The sequence below is a fragment of the Syzygium oleosum genome, unplaced genomic scaffold, assembly GCF_021117445.2.
Source record: "Syzygium oleosum isolate NSW1041296 unplaced genomic scaffold, Sole_v2.1 Sole_v2.23, whole genome shotgun sequence".
Taxonomy (NCBI): Eukaryota; Viridiplantae; Streptophyta; class Magnoliopsida; order Myrtales; family Myrtaceae; genus Syzygium; species Syzygium oleosum.
The window spans coordinates 4,112,706-4,132,826 of NW_026607507.1; the positions used below are offsets into that span (position 1 = coordinate 4,112,706).

Sequence of the window (20,121 nt, forward strand, 5' to 3'; positions counted from 1 at the left end):
TGAGGTTTGGGAGCACCTCGGTCCTTGGATTAATGAACTATTTGGTTCGTCCTTCAAACGAATTAATCAATGTTTACATACATCGACAAATACCTTTAGACCTATACATATTTATTTTTCCCGATCGGAATGGGTAGATCGCGACATTGTTGACATAAAGACAAGTGATGGTTGACATAAAAAGAGATGATGGTGGGGATAAGGTACATATTCTCAAATAATGTGTTGATTAGTTATTTGAAATATGACAAAATCATACATTGTTCATTACAACTGTTCAAGAACAATAATCTTCTCTTCTTTACAGTATTCTTCTCTTTTCACACACAAGTTTCGCAACACATTCAAGGTGAAATTCCAAAAGAAAAATTGAATAATTGCCGAACTCATTTCTTGGTGGCTTTTTGGTGTATATCCTGAAGGTATATTAATTCTAAACCCGGCAACAACAATAGTAGGGACAAATAATATCTAAGGATATTGATCATCATCACGTATCAAAGCATCAAATAACTATAAAGTAGTGCTCTGTATTTTTTTTCATTAGCATTCAAATTTCACCAACAATACATATAATCAGCCAAAGCACAAAGCACTGAACAGCATGTGCTTCTCCGGCGAATCTTATGAAGCTTGTACAAACACCCATCACTATCTTAGAGCACTCAGACACACCCCCAAAGCTAAAAGACACGCATAAGGTAAAAAGCTCTCTCCAAAAGCCAGACCTCGATCAATAATGTATCCCTAATTAAGGGGCACGGATTCGAATAAAGCCGACACAATATGGACCTTGGTTTCGTTATCGGGAAGGCCGTGTCCGTCTCCATACTGGTAAAAGCATTGAGAAGCTCGTGCCAAGTTCAAGCAGGCACCAAGAAAAGGCTTGAACCCTGGATACGGGTAGTCCTCAAACACTTCTCTATTCATCTTCTTCCAGGTTTCGCGCACCAGATGCCCAACGTGTTCCCGCGCGGCATCTTCCGAAGCGCCGGTTTCATTCATGTAGCAATCCAGCGCCTTGAAGTTGTCCCCTCGTGCCAATTCATACTGTGCACGGACCACATTGATGGGATACAAACATTAGTGCTGAGATCCATCTCACATTCGTGTCAAGTGAATCAAAAAGAATAGCCGGTCACTATGAACATGCCCGAGGATGTACTGTTTTTATAAGAGATGAAGGACAAATGTCAGTGAATTACCGATGATGTACTGAGATCATTGTTGAGTCGAAGGATCTTGCCAGAGCAGTGCATGACACTTGGAATTTTGGAAACGTAATCAACTCCCTCTTCCATTAATTTGTCTGTGGTCAGGAAGTAGCTGTGCAGCAGCATAATCAGCCCTCCGATCGAATCCACCGCATTGCCCATGTACTCCTTCAGTGTAGGTTTAATGCCCTTGTTGTACCAACGGGCCTCCTTAATGTACGCCTTGCATTCGTCCGCCCACTATAGCATTAAAATTCGAAAAGTGTGTCAATGACCAAGTCGAGGGACGTTCTTTTCTCGTACTTTTTCGGATTCTCAAATGTTTAAAGAGAAGTCCTTAAGCGAAAGGTGGAAGTTAGAGAAACGAGTTGCCCAGCTGCGGCTAGGGTTAGGAATCCACAGACATTATTAGGTGAAAGATTGAGCAGGCCGAGATTACCACTTTCCGAATGTAAGGGATAGGGTTGATTCCTCGCTCTCTCATTGTCCAATACCCAATTTCGTTGGTTGTGTTGTACAGGGCCAGAAAACAAGCCCTAATTGTTGGAGGAAGCTTATCGACATCTGTGATGTCCCACCTAGATAAAACATCACAATTTCACTAGTTTTGTAAGTTTTACACAATCAAAATACTTTCTGGTAATAATGATGAAAATTAGTGCTTATGTTACTTTATTAGCTCAAATTAATCAATTGCATAGAGGAAGAAAAGCTAACCTAAAAAATGATATGTCCAAAACACATCAAAGAATTTAATTCATAAAATATAATTCTCAAGATCTGTTTTATCCATCTCATTCCATCATTCATAGACTCATTAATTCCCTATCTTTGTTCTTGGCAATATTAGTTTCAAGGGAAAATGATGATGGCGACAATATCACACGAACCTGACAATAAAATCTGTTAAGAGCTCAAGCTCTTCCAGCGTCCCGTACACATCATAAACATCATCAATAAGTGTCACCATACTAGTGATCTTGGTCGTCATTTCTCTGAAATCTGTATATTGAGGTTCAAAAACCATTGCACAGCACCAAAAATAGTGTTCAACTAGCCTGTCCCTACAGAAGGTCATCTCATTCGCTCCAAGTTCAACCCACCACCTGAAAAATTTGCCATGTGATGACTAAGTCGATCAAAATGCGGTCCTACGTGTGTCGTATTTGCATGAATTTATATCCTCACGTCAAATGCATCTATCAACTATGTATGGAGTGCTTGCGGATACCTTGCCATGTTGCTAACTTCCTTCTTATGGATTGATTGCACTATATTGAAGTCTAATTTAGCCAATCGTAGCAAAGAAGGGATCCTGTCTTGCTGTTTCTCGTACATGTCCATGAACCACCGAGCCTCCAACCTATTTGGCCTCCAGTGGATCGGCATATCTAATGCATGACTCACGTCGCTCACTAGATTGGCGGGAACGTCGTCGAGGTTTAGATCCTTCAGATGCTTAGAAGCAAAGTTCCCAGCTTCCTCAACTATGGTTTCACCTTCCAGTCCATGAAAAGAAGCCTCATAAAGACCAAGAAGCCCCTTCACATCCTTCTCGAGCGATTCGTGGAACGTACCCGTCTTGTTCATAAACCTTTGGAACACATCTATACGTCCAACAAAAGGAATGGTAAGATAAATCTTGCTGTGTCAACATTATTTGCAAAAGGTTAGCGAGTGGCTACTACCTTGCGGTACTTTATATCCATGTTGCCTCAGTAGCCGGAATCGAAGGGAAGCGGCATAGAGATCGTCTGAAAGCTGAACATCTTCAGCGTTGTTATAGAGGGAACTGAGGGCATTCTTGATCTCCGTCTCGAAATGGTATCCGAGCCCTAGTCTTTGAACTACGTCAATGAACTCGAGCTCGGCCACCTGATTCATCTCCCTGTGGAATTGACCCTTGACTTCTTCCTTCAACCTGTGAACTTGCTCTGTATATTTATCCACCTAGGCACATGAAAAACTCAGAAAAATGAGATCTTTATCAAAGTTAATGCATAAGCAGAATTGAATTTTGTTTCGAGTGTTGAAACAGATCGATCCTCATGCTATTTGCAAAAACATTTGAGTAAGCATTGTTGAGCTCTCGCCTATATATTGAGAATACAAATCTAATTCACAAGAAGTACACATGCACATATCTTAATCACAACACAGTAATCCTTTTGTTTCAATGTCGTTTTGGCATTATTGGACTCTATCTCATCAAGGAAAACAGAATACAGGGAAAAATTGCAAATTCGATCCCTGAACTTATGTTTTTTTTCCTTTTTCCTGTTCTCAATATGGTCCTTGAACTTAAAAATATGTACAATCGAGTAATTGAACTTGTAGAACTTAGCCGATTAAGTTCTTCATCAAATTGTCGAAATTTAGTTAAACGTATCTTTGGTTATTGTCCTTGTAATTTCAAGATTTGATTGTCCAAATGGCGCTGAGTTTTTCCACATCATATGTTCAGCTAGCATTGACACGCACTCGAGCTCCAATTTGCCACTACAGACCAAGAAATTTTGACAGGAAATTTTTCCACAAGTTCGAGTCCCAAGTTGGGAAAAGAATACAAATTCGGGACCAAATGCGAATATTTCCCATATAACTTAAGCTAGGCTGGGTTGTGTGCTGTAAAAAAGAAAGAAAGAGAATCATTACCGCAAAATCAGCATCGAGTGACTGCACAAAGCCATAGTCCCAAACGCTAGGTTTCCAATTCGCCGAACGTCTCGTGACATCTTGATCCTCAACGTTCAAAGCGCATCTTGCGAATCGAGCGCCGGGGGAGACGGCGGCGGAACGAGGGCGACCGAAGAGTGAGAGAGAGGGTTGGCTAGGGCGGATTGAGGAGGGGAGGAAGTTTGTGAGCGAAGCAAGAAGAGCCATTGCGAAATACGTTGCTGAGTCTCTTAGTATGCTAAACCGTCCTTTATATAGGCGTTGGTGAGGGAGCACTGGTTGATCATGGAACATGATGGTATAGCTGCTTTCGGAGTACGTTTTCCATTTATCCGTCCCATCCACTAAGCATCGTGATTTATGTATTTATCTTTTGATTTAGGCTCTGTTTGTTTCGCGCAAAACGATCAATTTGGAAAATATTTTATTAAAAATTATCGTTTGCATCGCTTACAAAAAAGATTGGACGAAAAATATTTTCACATTCTACGAAAATATTTTGTTATTGTCAATAATAAAGATATTTTCCATCGACTAATTTTTCTAAGTGGTGCAAACGGTCATATTTAGGAAACATTTTCCATATCGTTCATTTTTCGCGAAGCAAATGGCGCCTTAATCTAAAAAATGATCGTCCTCGGCACACTATGAATGGTATGGACAAACAAGCCCTCAATTATCATCGTACTTAGAAATTTCAATGACTCTTTTGATTTTAATCTTTTTCACCTCGGGGCTCTTATATTTACCCCTTTTTTCTCGCCTGAAAAGTCTTCTCCATCGATCGGTGTCCCCCATCAAAGAGTTTTTCAAAATTAAGTAGACAAATGAAGTGATTACTGATTTTATCATCCCGAGCACGACGTTAAAAGGGTTCATCTCAGGCCTCGTCTGAATCTCGAGATCCCTGAGATGCAAAGCAAGTCGAAAGTATTACCTGGGAAGGGATAAGAAAAATATACCTACCCAATTAGGGGTGCGAGGCGTACAGATACCGCTACGTTAAAATAAAGATTAGATCTTAGCAGCTGGCGCCACGGGACGAGGACAAGCTCACGAGGTCTGGGGAGCGAAGAAATTCCAATCCCCCCTCCCCCTCTTTTTAGTGACGTGACCCTTCAAGGGACTTTACATATCGCGAGTTTTTCAAAATCAAGTAAACCAATGAAGTGACTAAAGCAAGAGGCCGGGGACCATCGCAAATCACGTTTTCCTATTGCTGATCTCGATGCCCAGCAATCGCAGATCATGTGTGGGTGGGGCAATTCTTTATACTTGGTAAGGGATTGAAGCAAAGTCACAGCAAATGAATTATGAGGAGTTGGAGAACAAGAGGGACAGATCCATTCTACGGACATAAAAAATGCGGACATCTTTCTTGCACCGTGTGGTCATTTCCTCGTGTTTCATGGTATTGATCTCGCTTTCCTTTGCTTCTCTGCTCTCCTCGTGCTTTCTTTCCTCTCTTTTTCTTCTTCTCCCAGAGGAGAAATCTTGCCCTTTTTCAATTATTAATGATTTGCCCTTTGATCATAGCGAGCCGAGCACGTGCAAAATTGAATAAACGTGTAAAATGAGAGGAAAAAAATGATAGATCGAGAGCGGGTTCGAATAAGAAAAAGCAATTCCTATTATTCTATGAAGGGATGAACTCTGCTGTTGCTTATTGTGAAACCCATCTGGTGTTCCCTCCACGAGATACGCCCGTTTAACACGATTATGCGGTTTTCTATGCTTTAGAAAGCTTATAATCTGATCTTTCTATAACTATCATTCAAGTCAAAAGTGTTGCGGAAGCCAAACGATCGAATAATAAATTTGATAGAATAAGAAAATAAATCGGATATCAAATTTACGTGATTCGATCGTAATGATCAACGTTCACGGGGACAGCAGCAACGAATTCCATTTTAGATCGAGCGATACAACGGAGATTATAGCCACACTCGAGTTACTCAAACACTCTAAGTGTTTTCTAAGCCCCAATTACACTCAATAGCTCATACAGTGTTTAGCTCTATAATTCATTACGAAATAATATCTTAATCTCGCGAAGGAATTATACATAAATCTTACCATAAGATTTAATCAGCTTGAATATTAATTCTTTTTTGAATGTAATTCACGAAGGAAACCAACTACCAAGCACTCGCAAGGTAGCGGGGCTTGAAGAAGTCTTCGTTGAAAGCATCCCCTGACCATGAGCATATATATATACATGATATCCACCGCCTGAATAGTAGTCCCACGTTGGTCAACAAAAGAAGTCCACGCCTGGGATCAGGAAACAAAATCCAGCCATGCTTTTCTTTTCTTTTCTTTTTATTTTATTTCTTCTTTCCACTTGAGCACAATATCCTTTCCTTTCTTTCTTTGTTGACCGACTTCAACGTGGAAGCTCCATGTTCGACTTTCCTGTTTCAGCGGGCAAAGACTCCGATGCACATTCCAACTTTAATTCGGAATTTGATTTCGTATATTTTCCTTTGCTAACTTTCGGACTTCCGTAAAATAATATTTAATCTCATATCGGGTTTTGTCTGTCGGGCTCAAACTCGAGACATATTTTAACAAAAAGAACAAATTAAACGTATTGAGTTTCATGAGCCATTAATATTCCCGTGGTTAAAAGATGTGATATCTTCATATTTCAATCTTTAAATCAAAACGTATCGGGTATCATTAGAATCGAGGGACTATTATCCTCAAACATGCACAAATCCAACACAAACGACAGCACTCCCATGTTTGGAATGGAGGTTGAACATGGCCCTATGACTAACCCTTCAATCATTTGGGCTGATTCATCTATTGTTTGCCTTTTTGTGCCAGGTTGAACGTGACGAAAGGGGAAACCTAGCAAAGAATAAGTGAGAAGTGTAATGTACTCGTCCTCGGGAAAGTCTTTTCTGCAAGCATCCCTGTGCGGGGAAGTCCATCCAAGGGCAATTGATTTGAGAAAGAGGGTTAATTATAATGGCTTTCCAAGTTTCTCAGCTAGCGGAGTTCGTCCCAGCCTGCGCCAGGCGCTAGGTTCGGGCTCTCCACCCTTTACGACGCGAACACAAGCCTCCTCGACGTGGAAAACTTCACTTCGTGGCCTCAGGAACCACCATCCCAAGGGAAATGTAAGTCGAAATTTTCTCGACCGTGCTTTTCTTCTTCCTCCTCCTTCGTCGTTTTGGTTCTGACCATTTGCTTGTGTTTTCCTCCTCAGCTGCTGCTTCTAGGAGCTGCTCGCCCTCAACATTGCTCCCGTCGGCTTCCTAGACGTGCTCACAGGCACTGCTCTCGCTTGGCATTCGACATCCTCGACATTCGGAGGCTGTTCCAAGTGATTGGAAGACAATCCTGTCCCGTAAGAAAAAACCAATACGAAAATGGGAAGAGTCAAAGAGAGAGGGAGGGGAGTAGGTTCCCTTGGACCTATGGATGTTAATCTTTTCACTTACGGTTGTTCATAGTAATAAAAAAAGAATCAGAATCACATTTCTTGACGAAAGATGAAAAAAGAATAATTACTTACGATGCGTCGACTGTGTGTACTCCAATTATTTACGATTTTTTCGATGGCTGAACAATCATTGATATACACTTTAACCTCATAGGGCCGATAATTAGCCGATTTACATGGAAATTGTATGACCTTTTACCGTCACTGATTAAGACCATGATTAATGTAGTATTACCTGGCATAAATTAAACTAACCGACTTTAACGACAATGTCCATCACTTTTAGTCCGGCTGTAAAATTCAAGATATTTCTTTGATAAGGTGATTCGAATAAATTCATATTTTTCATTTTCACTCTAGTCATTGATCTTCAAATTACCAACTACTCTAAAGTGCGATACCGATCCAAATGAATTATAGTTCATTGAGATCGTAGTTTCGATCTCCTTTTTTTTAAAATTTTTTTGAAGATATAGAAAATTAACGAAAAAAAATTAAGGTAAACTCTTAGAATTAAGGAGTATTTATTCCTTAATTCTCATACCATGACGTTATATTTCTTTTTTTTCCTCTTTTCTCATGATATCACATGAGGATCACTCTAGTTAGTAGATCAACCAGCGCAATCTTCACCGTTGGACATGGAGATGTGTGCTATGTGTTTTGGCTAGCGTCGGTCACGGACAATCCTTCTCCATCGGCGTATTTCCGGCATCCTCGCTCACAGGATTAGAGAAAACCTTTTGCAATCCCATTGTATGTCGTGGAAGTTTTGGCGAGCTTACTCTGTAGTTTTCTTCTCTAGCTCAGCTTTCCACGTTAAACTTCTTGTGTCCCAATTTTACATTGCCGGGCTGATTTGTTGCTGCAGTTTTCAGCATGCTCTTATAATTAGACAAAGAGGGGAGTAGAAATTTTCCCGGTGTCATATTATCTCTAGTGTGCATTGTGTGACGTGGTCGCGGCACGGGCTTTTCTGCAACAGCTTGTTATCGAAGCGCGCTTTATAGTCTCATATAAAAGTTCATGCTCTTACATGAGGATAGTACATTCGGTGACTTCTGTTTACATAACAATATGGTATCTAATAATCGGTACTTTAACAAGACCATGTTTATTCGGAATTGATCTTGCAGACGATCTTACTGACCTTTCTTGCAGATGATCTCACCGTATGTGCTACGAGGCAGGTAAGTTATTCAAAGGTATTATTGTTAAAGAGATACTAGATTCATAGAGGATCGGCCTCGATCTCATCGGCTAATCTTTGAGTCAACTGGTCAGCTCGGTCATCTTGTCCGCCCGCAAAGTCATAGGCGCAAAACGCGAGTTGAAAAGCTCGCCAGAGCAACTTTACGCATGTTGTACTTTTGCTCTCGGTGATGGTTATGCGAGCCCCCTTGGTTGCTGCTTTTATCTCTCTCCGTTCCTGGACAAGATTTTTTAAGCCGAAATACATAAACAATGTATCTTCTTTTCTCTAGTTGTTTGCACTTGTAAGTAAATCGTACCTCCAGTGCCAACTCTATGCAGCCTGAAGAAACATCCACCATCGATTCTTTAATTCAAACCAAAATGCCGAAATCAAAGTGAATGTTTTGGCTCAGGAAACCCTTCGTCTCTTCGTCTTTGCTCCTCTCTAATGCATCCACCTCTCCTTTGATCTGTCGCCAACATTTTTTCCCCCAATTAGTATGACACATATATAGTATAGGCACAAGGTATGTCTCTACAGGTAGAGGTACTTGGAGCCTACCTCGTTGAAGTATGATTCGACTTTGTCAAGAAGCTGGCTCAAAGGAGGGATTACTTTCCAGTTCTCTAGCTCAGTAGCTATGCCTTCCAATCTTGAATAAAGCTCTGCCGCCATCCTCAAGGCCTCGAGCTTCTTTGTTGGGAAGCCCTCAAACGTTGCCAAAACCTGATTTCGACTTAGTCCAGAAGATTTTCCAGGTTAAAATGACCCCACTGCTAATGACTGAAAGATAAACAAATGAGAGTAACTTTGTCTCAACATTTGGTCTCTCCACCCATTGTTCTGACATATTTTGATGTGGAAATGTAAGAAGTTCGGATCACTAGAAAGTGGAAGATAACAGAACGAAAGTACCTGTGTCTCATCGGTTAACTTCTCCAAGCGCTGTTCGACGAACTTGTGGAATTTAAGGAGTTCAGACATGTCCTTCGTTTGAAAAGTACTGATGGCTGCTTTTATCTCCTTAATCAAATTGCTGTGCTCTCGGACTTCTTCTTCAATCTGTTGAAAATATGTTGATCTATAGAACCAAATGAAGCCACAATGTGGCTATTTAGTTTTTTTGCTCACTAACTCACTGCGACAAGGGAATATATATCAATACCAGTAGAGGAACCTGACCTTTCAGCGATCTCTGCCATGGCATCGGCCATTCCTTGTTTCCCTCCTGAAGACCCTCCGACTGGTGTTCTTTTGCCTTTCGATGAGTTTTGGTTTTTCTCTCCACCTTCTACCTTTGCCTTCAAGTTTCTGTACAACTTGCTCATGTTTGTAGATCTCTCTAGCTTGGTATTTGCTTTCTTGGCACGCAGAGCTTTTGCCAAACTACCTGGAGGAGGTGGTGGAAGTGCACCTCCCCTGGATGGTGGCATGGGGGGCAGTGGAGCTGATGATGATCCTTTACTTGGTGGAATTGGCGGTGGAGGTGGGGGCAGAGTTGTCTCTGGTTTATTGAATGATAAAGACGAGTCCCCTGGTAGCGTAGCTGGAGGAAGAGGAGGCAGCAGTGGCGGCAGTGGTAGGATTGCTACATCTAGGCCTTCCGTTCTCGGCTTCTTCACATCTGAACTAACACTTTGTATATCTTGGAAACCATCTGATTTTATAAAATCCTTTGTCCCGTGGTTACTTTCTTCTGCAGGTAGTCTTCCAACAACTGCTTCATTTTCGGGAGTCGACACGTCTGGTTTCTTGTTCATGTCACCACCTTCTAAAAGGTTGTGGCTCTGCATTGGTGCATGAGAAAGGGTGTAGAATGGGAAACACTTCATGTCGAAAATCTTTAGTTGCTTCACCGCTTGAATTCGGAGAGGCAGAAGAAATGGAGGCCTGAAAGAGATGTCAGTGAATTCGGGCGGCCTCATGGAAGGATTCAGCTCGGGCGGGAATGATGTCGGAGTGTCAGGTGAGGAACAGGTACTTTTGTTGTCCAAGCAGGACTCACTCAAGGTCTCCCCAAAAACATTACTCTTTTCGTTGCTGTCACTGATTTCCTCATCTTCATCCATCGCATCAAATAACTCCTTTGCAATGTTAATCATGTGATGGAGCTTGGCAAGCACTCTGGCACCTAAATGAAACGCAGTGCTCTTAGTCTAGGAAGCATCTAAAAATAATCTAATCGGATAACTTACCGAGTTGATCTAAATCGACACTGTCCGTTCCATCTTCAGCAATATCTCCAGTATGGGGTATCCGCTAGTTGTTTTTCGCCCACAAGTTTCTGACGGATCTTAGAGCACTATATAGATGGATCAGTCCCTATGCGAGTGCCCTCTTGTTAGTTGATGTATTTAATAGATGAAAGTAACAAGTCAGATTCGAATTTCGCTAATTGTCAACGGACCTGACGTACTGATATTTCTACTCTTCCCGAGTTCAAATTGGCTGATACGACGTCAGGATATAACTCGTGCAGATCTTCAACGGTTCCAATCATCAGCTGAAGCAAGACATGTACCAGGAATTATTAGTCACGGCAAGTAAACCAGCTTGTGAACAAAAACTTTCATAAGCGCGAGGGTAACCGTCATGTGACATACTCAAAGTATTCAATAATTTCTCGTAGCATACCCACCGTGCGTAACTCAATATACAACCTCCGTGGGAATTTGGAAATTGCACTCATATATTATTTTAGAATAAGGAATTGGCATACTCCTTGTAACTTTCGAAATTGCACTGGTGTTCCTTTTAACCTCCTAGGTAGTACACAATATTATTGTGATTAATCATAATCATATGCGTCTACATGTTGGGCAAAATCGTAAGTAAAAAGACTCTACATCGCGATATAAATGAATCTTAAATCTCTAACGGTTCTCTCAATTAAAATTTGAAATTTTATGTCTTACAATTATTTAAGATAATTCCTTTTTTTCTAGATGGACTAAATCTTGCAACGATCACCTTTTTCATTGACATACATCTATACGAGACCTGGCAAAACAAACTCGAACCCAATGATCACCTTGAAAAATAGGGTATTTAGAACCTGCAAAACATCGAGTCAACCCGACCTTGACCCATATATTTCCGGGTTGGGTCAAATCAACCCGGCTTAACCCTTTTGACCCAGCATAAGAATAATCTTCTTCCTCCTGTTTTTTGGGCTTGAATCATCATTGAAAATTTGAAATAGTCAAAGTCACACTACAGTCATGATATGCGTAATAATACCTTAAGTCAAAATAATTTGAATATCGTAGGCATACTATAATTTGCCTTCTGAATTTGTTTACATGATGTGACGAAATTCTGTTTGGTGCTTAAAGGAAAAGTCCATTGACTTAAATAATTTAGGAATATGATAATATTTTCAGTATTTGACTGAAACCTGAATATGAACTAGAAAATATTTTTCACCATTTGGTATAGAAAATTTGATTTGATTTTCCTTCGTGCACTTCTTTTAATAATTTTTTAATAATTTTTTTCTTTTCTTTTTTTAAAAAATTGAATTTTTAATTATCAATTATTTTTATTTTTTATTTTTTTATTTTTCCTTCTTCTTAGGCCACTTGCCAGCCACAGGCGAGCTCAAGCCTCGCCACAAGCCGGCGAGGTTGGAGCTTGCCAAAGGTAGGCAAGCTCGAGCTCGCACGTGGCCTGTTGCCGGCTGTCGCCATGGCCGGCGATTGGCCGAAGAAGAAGAAAAAAGAAAAAAATAAAAATAAAATAGAGAAAATAAAAATTAATTGCTTTTTTTTAAAAAGAAAATAAATAATAAATAATAATTAAAAGGATTGCATGGAGGAGAATGTGGCCGGTCACCGGCCGTCACCATGGCTGGCGATTGGCCGAAGAAGAAGGAAAAAGAAAAATTAAAAATAAAATAAATAGAAAATAGAAAAATTAAAAATAATTAAAGTTTTGATTTTTTTTAAAAATAAAATAATAATAATAATTAAAAGGAGTGCATAGAGGAGAATGTGCTTGGTCTGGGTGAAAAAAAGAGGAGGCAATCGTTTTCTCCACTTTTGAAAGTGTTTTTTCCATTGGCGAAAAATGTTTTGCTTGACTAGTTTATTTTCTATGAAAAAAAGGCCAGAAAATCCGGAAAATCAAGGAAAGGGTTAAGGTAATAAGTTAGGAACTTCACCTATATGAACATAAGAAGTGATGTCGCTTCTAATAAAAGTTGGATGAATTTTTGTAAATGTTCATGAATCCAAGAGGAAGCACAAGGCCATAAAAGTGCTAAGGCATAAGAAATTTCTAACTAGATGTGTATAAGTTCATATGTGTGATAATTCAATTAACAAATGGAATCATGATTCAAAATTTTATCTACCATTGATTTCGTTAATAGAATTGTTTACACTAATTAAAGGTTTAAATCTTAACAGATACGTTCTTGTATGTACAAATTTGTGTAAATTAGTACATATAACAAACTAAGTGGGGGATTGTTGAAATAGTTTGTTGTCATGAAGAGACATGATTGTTGAACATGAAAAAAAGATGATTGTCGGATATGAAAAGAAGTAATTGTTGACATGAATAGAAGTGATAGTTGATCATGAAAAGTGATGATGGTGGGGATAAGGTACATATCTCAAGAAATGTGTCGATTGGTTATTTGTAAATAAGACCAAATCATACATTAATCATTACAATTATTCAAGGAGAGTAGTCTTCTCTTCTTCATAACTCTATGTTCTTTACAATATTCTTCTTTTTTCACACATAAGTTTCATAACACATTCAAGATAAAATTTCAATAGAAAAATTGAGTAATTGCCGAACTCATTTCTCTGTGATTTTAGTGTATATCTTGAAGATATATTTGTTTTAAACTCGACAGCAACAATAGTGGGGATAAATAATATCTAAGGACAATGATCGTCATCACACATCAAATAACTATAAAGTACTGATCTATTTTCATCAGCTTTCAAATTTCCCCAACAATTTACGTAGTCAGACACAACACAAAGCACGGAACAACATGTGCTTCTTGGGCGAATCTTATGAAGCCTGTACAAACACCCATCACTATCTTAGAGCATCCCTAATCGAGGGGCACGGGTTCGAATAAAGCCGACATAATATGGACCTTGGTTTCGTGATCAGAAAGGCCATGTTCGTCTCCATACTGGCAAAAGCACTGAGAAGCTCGTGCCAAGTTCAAACCAGCATTGAGAAAAGGCCCAAACCCGGGATACAAGTTGTTCTCAAACACAGCTCTATTCATCCTCTTCCAGGTTTCACGCACCAGATGCCTGATGTGTTCCTGTGCGGCCTCTTCTGAAGCGCCAGTTTCATTCATGTAGCATTTCAGCGCCTTGAAATTGTCCCCTTGTGCCAATTCATACTAAGCACGGACGACATTAATGGGTTACAAACATTAGTCTCGTGATTCATCTCACATTCGTATCAAGTGAATTATAAAAAATTGCACGTCACTATGAACATGCCGATGATGTATTGTTTTTATAAGAAATTATTTACAAGGGGAAGGACAGATGTCAAAGTAAATTACCGATGATGTACTGAGATCATTGTTGAGTCGAAGGATCTTAGAGGAACAATGCATGAGACTCGGGATTTTCGACACGTAATCAAGTCCCTCTTCCGTCAATTTGTCCGTGGTCAGGAAGTAGCTGCCCAACAGCACAATCATCCCTCCAACTGAATCCACCGCATTGTCCATGTACTCCTTCAGTGTAGGTTTAATGCCGTTGTTGTACCAACGGGCCTCCTTTATGTACGCCTTGCATTCATCCGCCCACTATAGCATTAATATTCCAAAAGTGTGTCAATGACCACCAAGTCGAGGGATGATCTTTTCTCCTACTTTTTCGGATTCTCAATGTTCAAAGAGAAGTCAAAAGCGAAAGGTAGAAGTAGAGAAACGAGTTGCCTTGCACGGGCTAGGGTTAAGAATCCATAAAATTTTATCACTTGTGCAATCAAGTTTTAAAACTTGTCAAATTAATTCAATAGAATCCTTCCATTAACTTCGTCCAATTTGGCTAATGAAAAATACCGACGTGACTTTTATTTTATTTTATTTTATTTATTCTACATAGCAATGACGTGGCTAAAATGACGTCGTTTTGATATAAATTTAATTTTTAAAATAAATTTTATTTAACAAATAAATTAAATTTAAAAAAAAGTATAAGGGGAGAAACTAGGTTGGGAGGGTTGCAAGTCCTTGCCGCCGCCGCCCCACCATCGCCGAGAAGCCTAGCCAGGACCCGGCGACCCTCACTGACCATCCCCCACCATTGTTGGCCCTTCCTGGCGATGGTAGGGCGGCAGTGGCAAGGGCTTGTAGCCCTCCCCGCTGGTTTCTTCCGTTTTTTTTTAAAAAAAAAAATAGTTTTTTTTAAAAATTTAATTTAAATAAAATTTGTATTAAGAATCATATTTGGACCAAAACTACGTCATTTTAGCCTTATGTTCCATGATTTAGCCACGTCATTGCCACGTAGGAGAGAGAAAATACTAAAAAATGACATGTCAGCATTTTTCGTTAGCCAAGTTGGACGGAATTAACGAAAGGACACAACTGAATTAATTTGACAAATTTTAGGACTTGATTGCACTTTTTTCAAATTTTAGAACTTAATTGCACTTTCGTGACAAATTTTAAGACCTCCAATACACATATCCCTTAGATCAAAGATTGAGCAAGGCGAGATTACCACTTTTCGCATGTAAGGGATAGGGTTGATTCCTCGCTCTCTGATCGTCCAATAACCAATTTCGTTGGTCGTGTTGTACAAGGCCAAGAAACAAGCCCTTATTGTTAGAGGAAGCTTATCGATGTCTGTGATGTCCCACCTAGATAAAATATCACCATGTCAACAATTTTATATGTTTTACCGTCAATCGAAATACTTTTTAGTAATAATGATGAAAATTAGTGCTTACTGTTACTTTATTAGCTCAAATTAATCGATTACATAGAGGAAAAAATGCTAACCTAAAAAATGATATGTCCAACGCACATCAAAGAATTTAATTCATAACATATAATTCTCGGGATCTGTTTTGTCCTTCGCGTCAATCATAGACTTATTAATTCCCTATCTTTGTTCTTGGCAATAGTAGTTTCAAGTGAAAATAATGATGGTGCTAATATTAGACGAACCTGACAATGAAATCTGTTAAGAGCTCAAGCTCTTCCAGCGTCCCATACACATCATAAATGTCATCAATAAGTGTCACCATATTAGTGAGCTTCGTAGTCATTTCTCTGAAATCTGTATATTGAGGTTCAAAAACCATTGCACAGCACCAAAAATAGTGTTCCACTAGCCTGTCCCTACAGAAGGTCATCTTATTCGCTCCAAGTTCAACCCACCACCTGAAAGATTTAACATGTGATGACTAAGTCGATCAAAATGTGCTCCTATTTGCATGAATGTATATCCTCACGTCAAATGCATCTATCAACTATGTATGGAATGCTTGTGTATACCTTGCCATGTTGCTAACTTCCTTCTTATGGATTGACTGCACTAAATTGAAGTCTAATTTAGCCAATCGCAGCAAAGAAGGGATCCTGTCTTGCTGTTTCCCGTACATGTGCATGAACCACCGAGCCTCCAACCTGTTTGGCCTCCAGTGAATCGGCATATCTAATGCATGACTCACGTGGCTCGCTACATTAGCGGGAACTTCGTCCAGGTTTAGATCCTTCAGATGCTTAGAAGCAAAGTTCCAAGCTTCATCAACTATGGTTTCACCTTCCAGTCCATGAAAAGAAGCCTCATAAAGACCAAGAAGCCCCTTCACATCCTTCTTGAACGATTCGTCAAACGTACCCGTCTTGTTCATAAACCTTTGAAACACATCTATACATCCAACGAAAGGAATGGTAAGATAAATCTTGATGTGTCAACATTATTCGCAAAAGGTTAGCTAGTGGTGACTACCTTGCGGTACGTTATATCCATGTTGCCTGAGTAGCCGGAATAGAAGGGAAGCGGCGTAGAGATCGTCTGAAAGCTGAACATCTTCAGTGTTGTTATAGATGGAAATGAGGGCGTTCTTGATCTCCGTCTCGAAATGGTATCCGAGCCCTAGTCTTTGAACCACGTCAATGAACTCGAGCTCGGCCACCTGATTCATCTCCCTGTGGAATTGACCCTTGACTTCTTCCTTCAACCTGTGAACTTGCTCTGTATATTTATCCACCTAGGCACATGAAAAACTCAGAAAAATGAGATCTTAATCAAAGTTAATGCATAAGCAGAATTGAATTTTGTTTCGAGTGTTGAAACAGATCGATCCTCATGCTATTTGCAAAAACATTTGAGTAAGCACTGTTGAGCTCTCGCCTATATATTGAGAATACAAATCTAATTCACAAGAAGTACACATGCACATATCCTAATCACAAGACAGTAATCCTTTTGTTTCTATGTCGTTTTGGCATTATTGGACTCTATCTCATCAAAGTAAACAGAAAATAGGGAAAATTGCAAATTCGATCCCTGAACTTATGTTTTTTTTCCTTTTTCCTGTTCTCAATATGGTCCTTGAACTTAAAAATATGTACAATCAAGTAATTGAACTTATAGAATTTTAGCCAATTAAGTTCTTCGTAAAATTGTCGAAATTTGGTTAAATGTATCTTGGTTATTGTCCTTGTAGTTTCAAGAATTGATTGTCCAAATAGCGTAGAGTTTTCGACATCAAACATTCAACTAGCATTGACACGGGGAAAAGTGCTGAATAAGTCCTAAACCTTTTGGGGTGGTGCCAATTTAATCCTAAAACTTTTTTTGATACCAATTGAGTCCTAAACCTTTTGATAAAGTGCCAATTCAGTCCTTTTGGCCGGATTTTGCTGCCATTGTTGAGTTGGATTGGAGAGGCTTGATGTGTGTCTAGTGTTAAAAGAGAGTTGAGATGGAGTGGTGATGGCTGTTTGGGCTTCGTTGGGGCTGTATAAATACATGATTGCGTAAGAGAGGGTCCTTATCTTAGAGATCTCTATCTGAATTCCTATTGGCTTGCGTGCCTTTGGAATTTCGATTTTGTCTATCTACTTGGCGCTCTCTACTCCACAGACCAGATCTTCGGATCCTCTTATTTTATTTTTTATTCGTGGTGGTTGTATCAAGCAGCGGAGAAATTTCAGAGATAATTTTTGTAAATTCAGATTTTTCCAACCAATGGGAGCATGCCAACTGGGGCAATTTGGATAACCCTATCTCTGCATGAAATTCAATGTTCATCAAGTTGGGACCGCCCCAGCTTCTTGGTTATAGAATTCTTGTACCTACAAGAATATCCCCCACCAAAATGATCATGGAAGGACGTTGATACACCTAGAAATATTGATTTTGGCGAATTTGATGCTGTAGATTAAGGTGATGATTAATTGCTTCTATATATTGCCATCGATCATGTGTACTTACTCTGGTTTAACTCGGTCTATATTTATGGTGTATTCAATGCCATGCATACATATGCTCATGAAAGATATGCACATCCAAATAAGGTTACAATGAACTAAGTCATCATTAGCATTACTCGAGCGCTAAATCGATGACCAATAGGAGCTTCTCCTCATAAGAATCGATTCAGAAGAAAACGGAGAAGATAAATTGCGGGTTGTACATGGAGCACGAACTTCCTTACTCCTAGGTTCGAAGACTTCCGCTTTACATGCATAACAAGAGTAACTTTTTCTTTTCTTGATTTTCAACTAAAGCTAGAAGTTATGATGCTTCACTTGTTCCCAAGCAAAATGGGTTAGACTTGGTGTGCATTCATTTTACTGAAAATTTAATGATAAAGAAAAACATTTTCCATAGAAATCATTTTTAAGGAAAATGATTAGTTTTCATCTCTTTGGTAATTTAGGGAAAGTAATTGCCTTATTAGCAAAAGGGGAAGTCATTTCCTAGCCGCCGGCAAGGCTCGCCCGGCCCTCACCGGATCTGGCGAGGTCCAGCCTCGCCCAGCCGCCGGCGAGGCTCGCCCGGCCCTCGCCAGAGGTCGCGATGGCCAGGCGAGCCTTGACACGCACTCGAGCTCCAATTTGCCACCATAGACCAAGAAATTTTGATGGAAAATTTTCCAGAAGTTCGAGTCCCAAATTGGGAAAAAAAATACAAATTCAGGACCAAATATGAGTATTTCCCGTAGAATTTAAGCTAGGCTGGGTTGTGTGCTGAAAAAAAATAAGAGAAGAATTATTACTGCGAAATCAGCATCGAGTGACTGCACAAAGCCATAGTCCCAAACGCTAGGTTTCCAATTCGCCGAACGTCTCGCGACATCTTGATCCTCAACATTCAAAGCGCATCTCGTGAATCGAGCGCCGGGGGAGACGGCGGCGGAACGAGGGCGACCGAAGAGTGAGCGAGAGGGTTGGCTAGGGCGGATTGAGGAGGGGAGGAAGTTTGTGAGCGAAGCAGGAAGAGCCATTGCGAAATATGTTGATGAGTCCCTTAGTCTGCTAAACCGTCCTTTATATAGGCGTTGGTGAGGGAGCACTGGTCGGTGATGGAACATGTTCGTACAGCTGCTTTCGGAGCACGTTTTCCATTTGTCCGTCCCATCCACTAAGCATCGTGATTTATGTATTTATCTTTTGATTTAGGCTCTGTTTATTTCGCGCAAAACGATCAATTTAAAAAATATTTTGTTAAAAATTATTATTTTTATTACTTATAAAAATAATTGGACGAAAAATATTTTCACATTCTACGAAAATATTTTGTTATTATCAATAATAAAGATATTTTCCATCGACTAATTTTTCTAAGTGGTGCAAACGGTCATATTTAGGAAACATTTTTCATATCGTTCATTTTTCGCGAAGCAAACGGCGCCTTAATCTAAAACATGATCGTCCTCGACACATTATGAATGGTATGGACAAACAAGCCCTCAATTATCATCGTACTTAGAAATTTCGATGAATCTTTTGATTTTAATCTTTTTCACCTCGGGGCTCTTATATTTACCCCTTTTTTCTCGCCTGAAAAGTCTTCTTCATCGGTCGGTGTCCCCCATCAAAGAGTTTTTCAAAATTAAGTAGACAAATGAAGTGATTACTGATTTTATCATCCCGAGCACGACGTTAAAAGGGTTCATCTGAATCTCGAGATCCCTGAGATGCAAAGCAAGTCGAAAGTATTACCTGGGAAGGGATAAGAAAAATATACCTACCCAATTAGGGGTGCGAGGCGTATAGATACCGTCACGTTAAAATAAAGAATAGATCTTAGCAACCCGCGCCACGGGATGAGGACAAGCTCACGAGGTCTGGGGAGTGAAGAAATTCCAATCCCCCCCTCCCCCTCTTTTTAGTGACGTGACCCTTCGAGGGACTTTACATTTCGCGAGTTTTTCAAAATCAAGTAAACCAATGAAGTGACTAAAGCAAGAGGCCGGGGACCATCGCAAATCACGTTTTCCTATTGCTGATCTCGATGCCCAGCAATCGCAGATCATGTGTGGGTGCGGCAATTCTTTATATTTGGTAAGGGATTGAAGCAAAGTCACAGCAAATGAATTATGAGGAGTTGGAGAACCAGAGGGACAGA

General features: G+C 39.9%; 3 protein-coding genes and 1 pseudogene across 3 annotated transcripts; all 4 read right to left on the bottom strand.

Moving 5' to 3' along the window:
- Positions 1 to 516: 516 nt before the first annotated feature.
- On the bottom strand, positions 517 to 4,170 carry LOC115682353 ((+)-alpha-terpineol synthase-like). The gene is made up of 7 exons (XM_030606548.2): positions 3,870 to 4,170; positions 2,903 to 3,164; positions 2,446 to 2,821; positions 2,105 to 2,320; positions 1,654 to 1,792; positions 1,206 to 1,454; positions 517 to 1,050 (listed from the first exon to the last, which is right to left on the bottom strand). Exons 1-7 carry the CDS (start codon positions 4,095 to 4,097, stop codon positions 748 to 750), a joined length of 1,773 nt encoding a protein of 590 aa, XP_030462408.1. The 5' UTR covers positions 4,098 to 4,170; the 3' UTR covers positions 517 to 747.
- Positions 4,171 to 8,017: 3,847 nt separating this feature from the next.
- On the bottom strand, positions 8,018 to 9,523 carry LOC115682318 (uncharacterized protein At4g04980-like; annotated as a pseudogene).
- LOC130134627 (actin cytoskeleton-regulatory complex protein pan1-like) lies at positions 9,442 to 10,798 on the bottom strand. Its single transcript, XM_056302481.1, has 2 exons — positions 10,735 to 10,798; positions 9,442 to 10,670 (listed from the first exon to the last, which is right to left on the bottom strand). Exon 2 carries the CDS (start codon positions 10,639 to 10,641, stop codon positions 9,670 to 9,672), a length of 972 nt encoding a protein of 323 aa, XP_056158456.1. The 5' UTR covers positions 10,642 to 10,670; positions 10,735 to 10,798; the 3' UTR covers positions 9,442 to 9,669.
- Positions 10,799 to 13,367: 2,569 nt separating this feature from the next.
- On the bottom strand, positions 13,368 to 19,012 carry LOC115682352 ((+)-alpha-terpineol synthase-like). Its single transcript, XM_030606547.2, has 7 exons — positions 18,770 to 19,012; positions 16,492 to 16,753; positions 16,035 to 16,410; positions 15,705 to 15,920; positions 15,256 to 15,394; positions 14,085 to 14,333; positions 13,368 to 13,916 (listed from the first exon to the last, which is right to left on the bottom strand). The coding sequence occupies exons 1-7, from the start codon at positions 18,995 to 18,997 to the stop codon at positions 13,614 to 13,616; spliced, it is 1,773 nt and encodes a 590-aa protein (XP_030462407.1). The 5' UTR covers positions 18,998 to 19,012; the 3' UTR covers positions 13,368 to 13,613.
- Between the last annotated feature and the right edge of the window lie 1,109 nt (positions 19,013 to 20,121).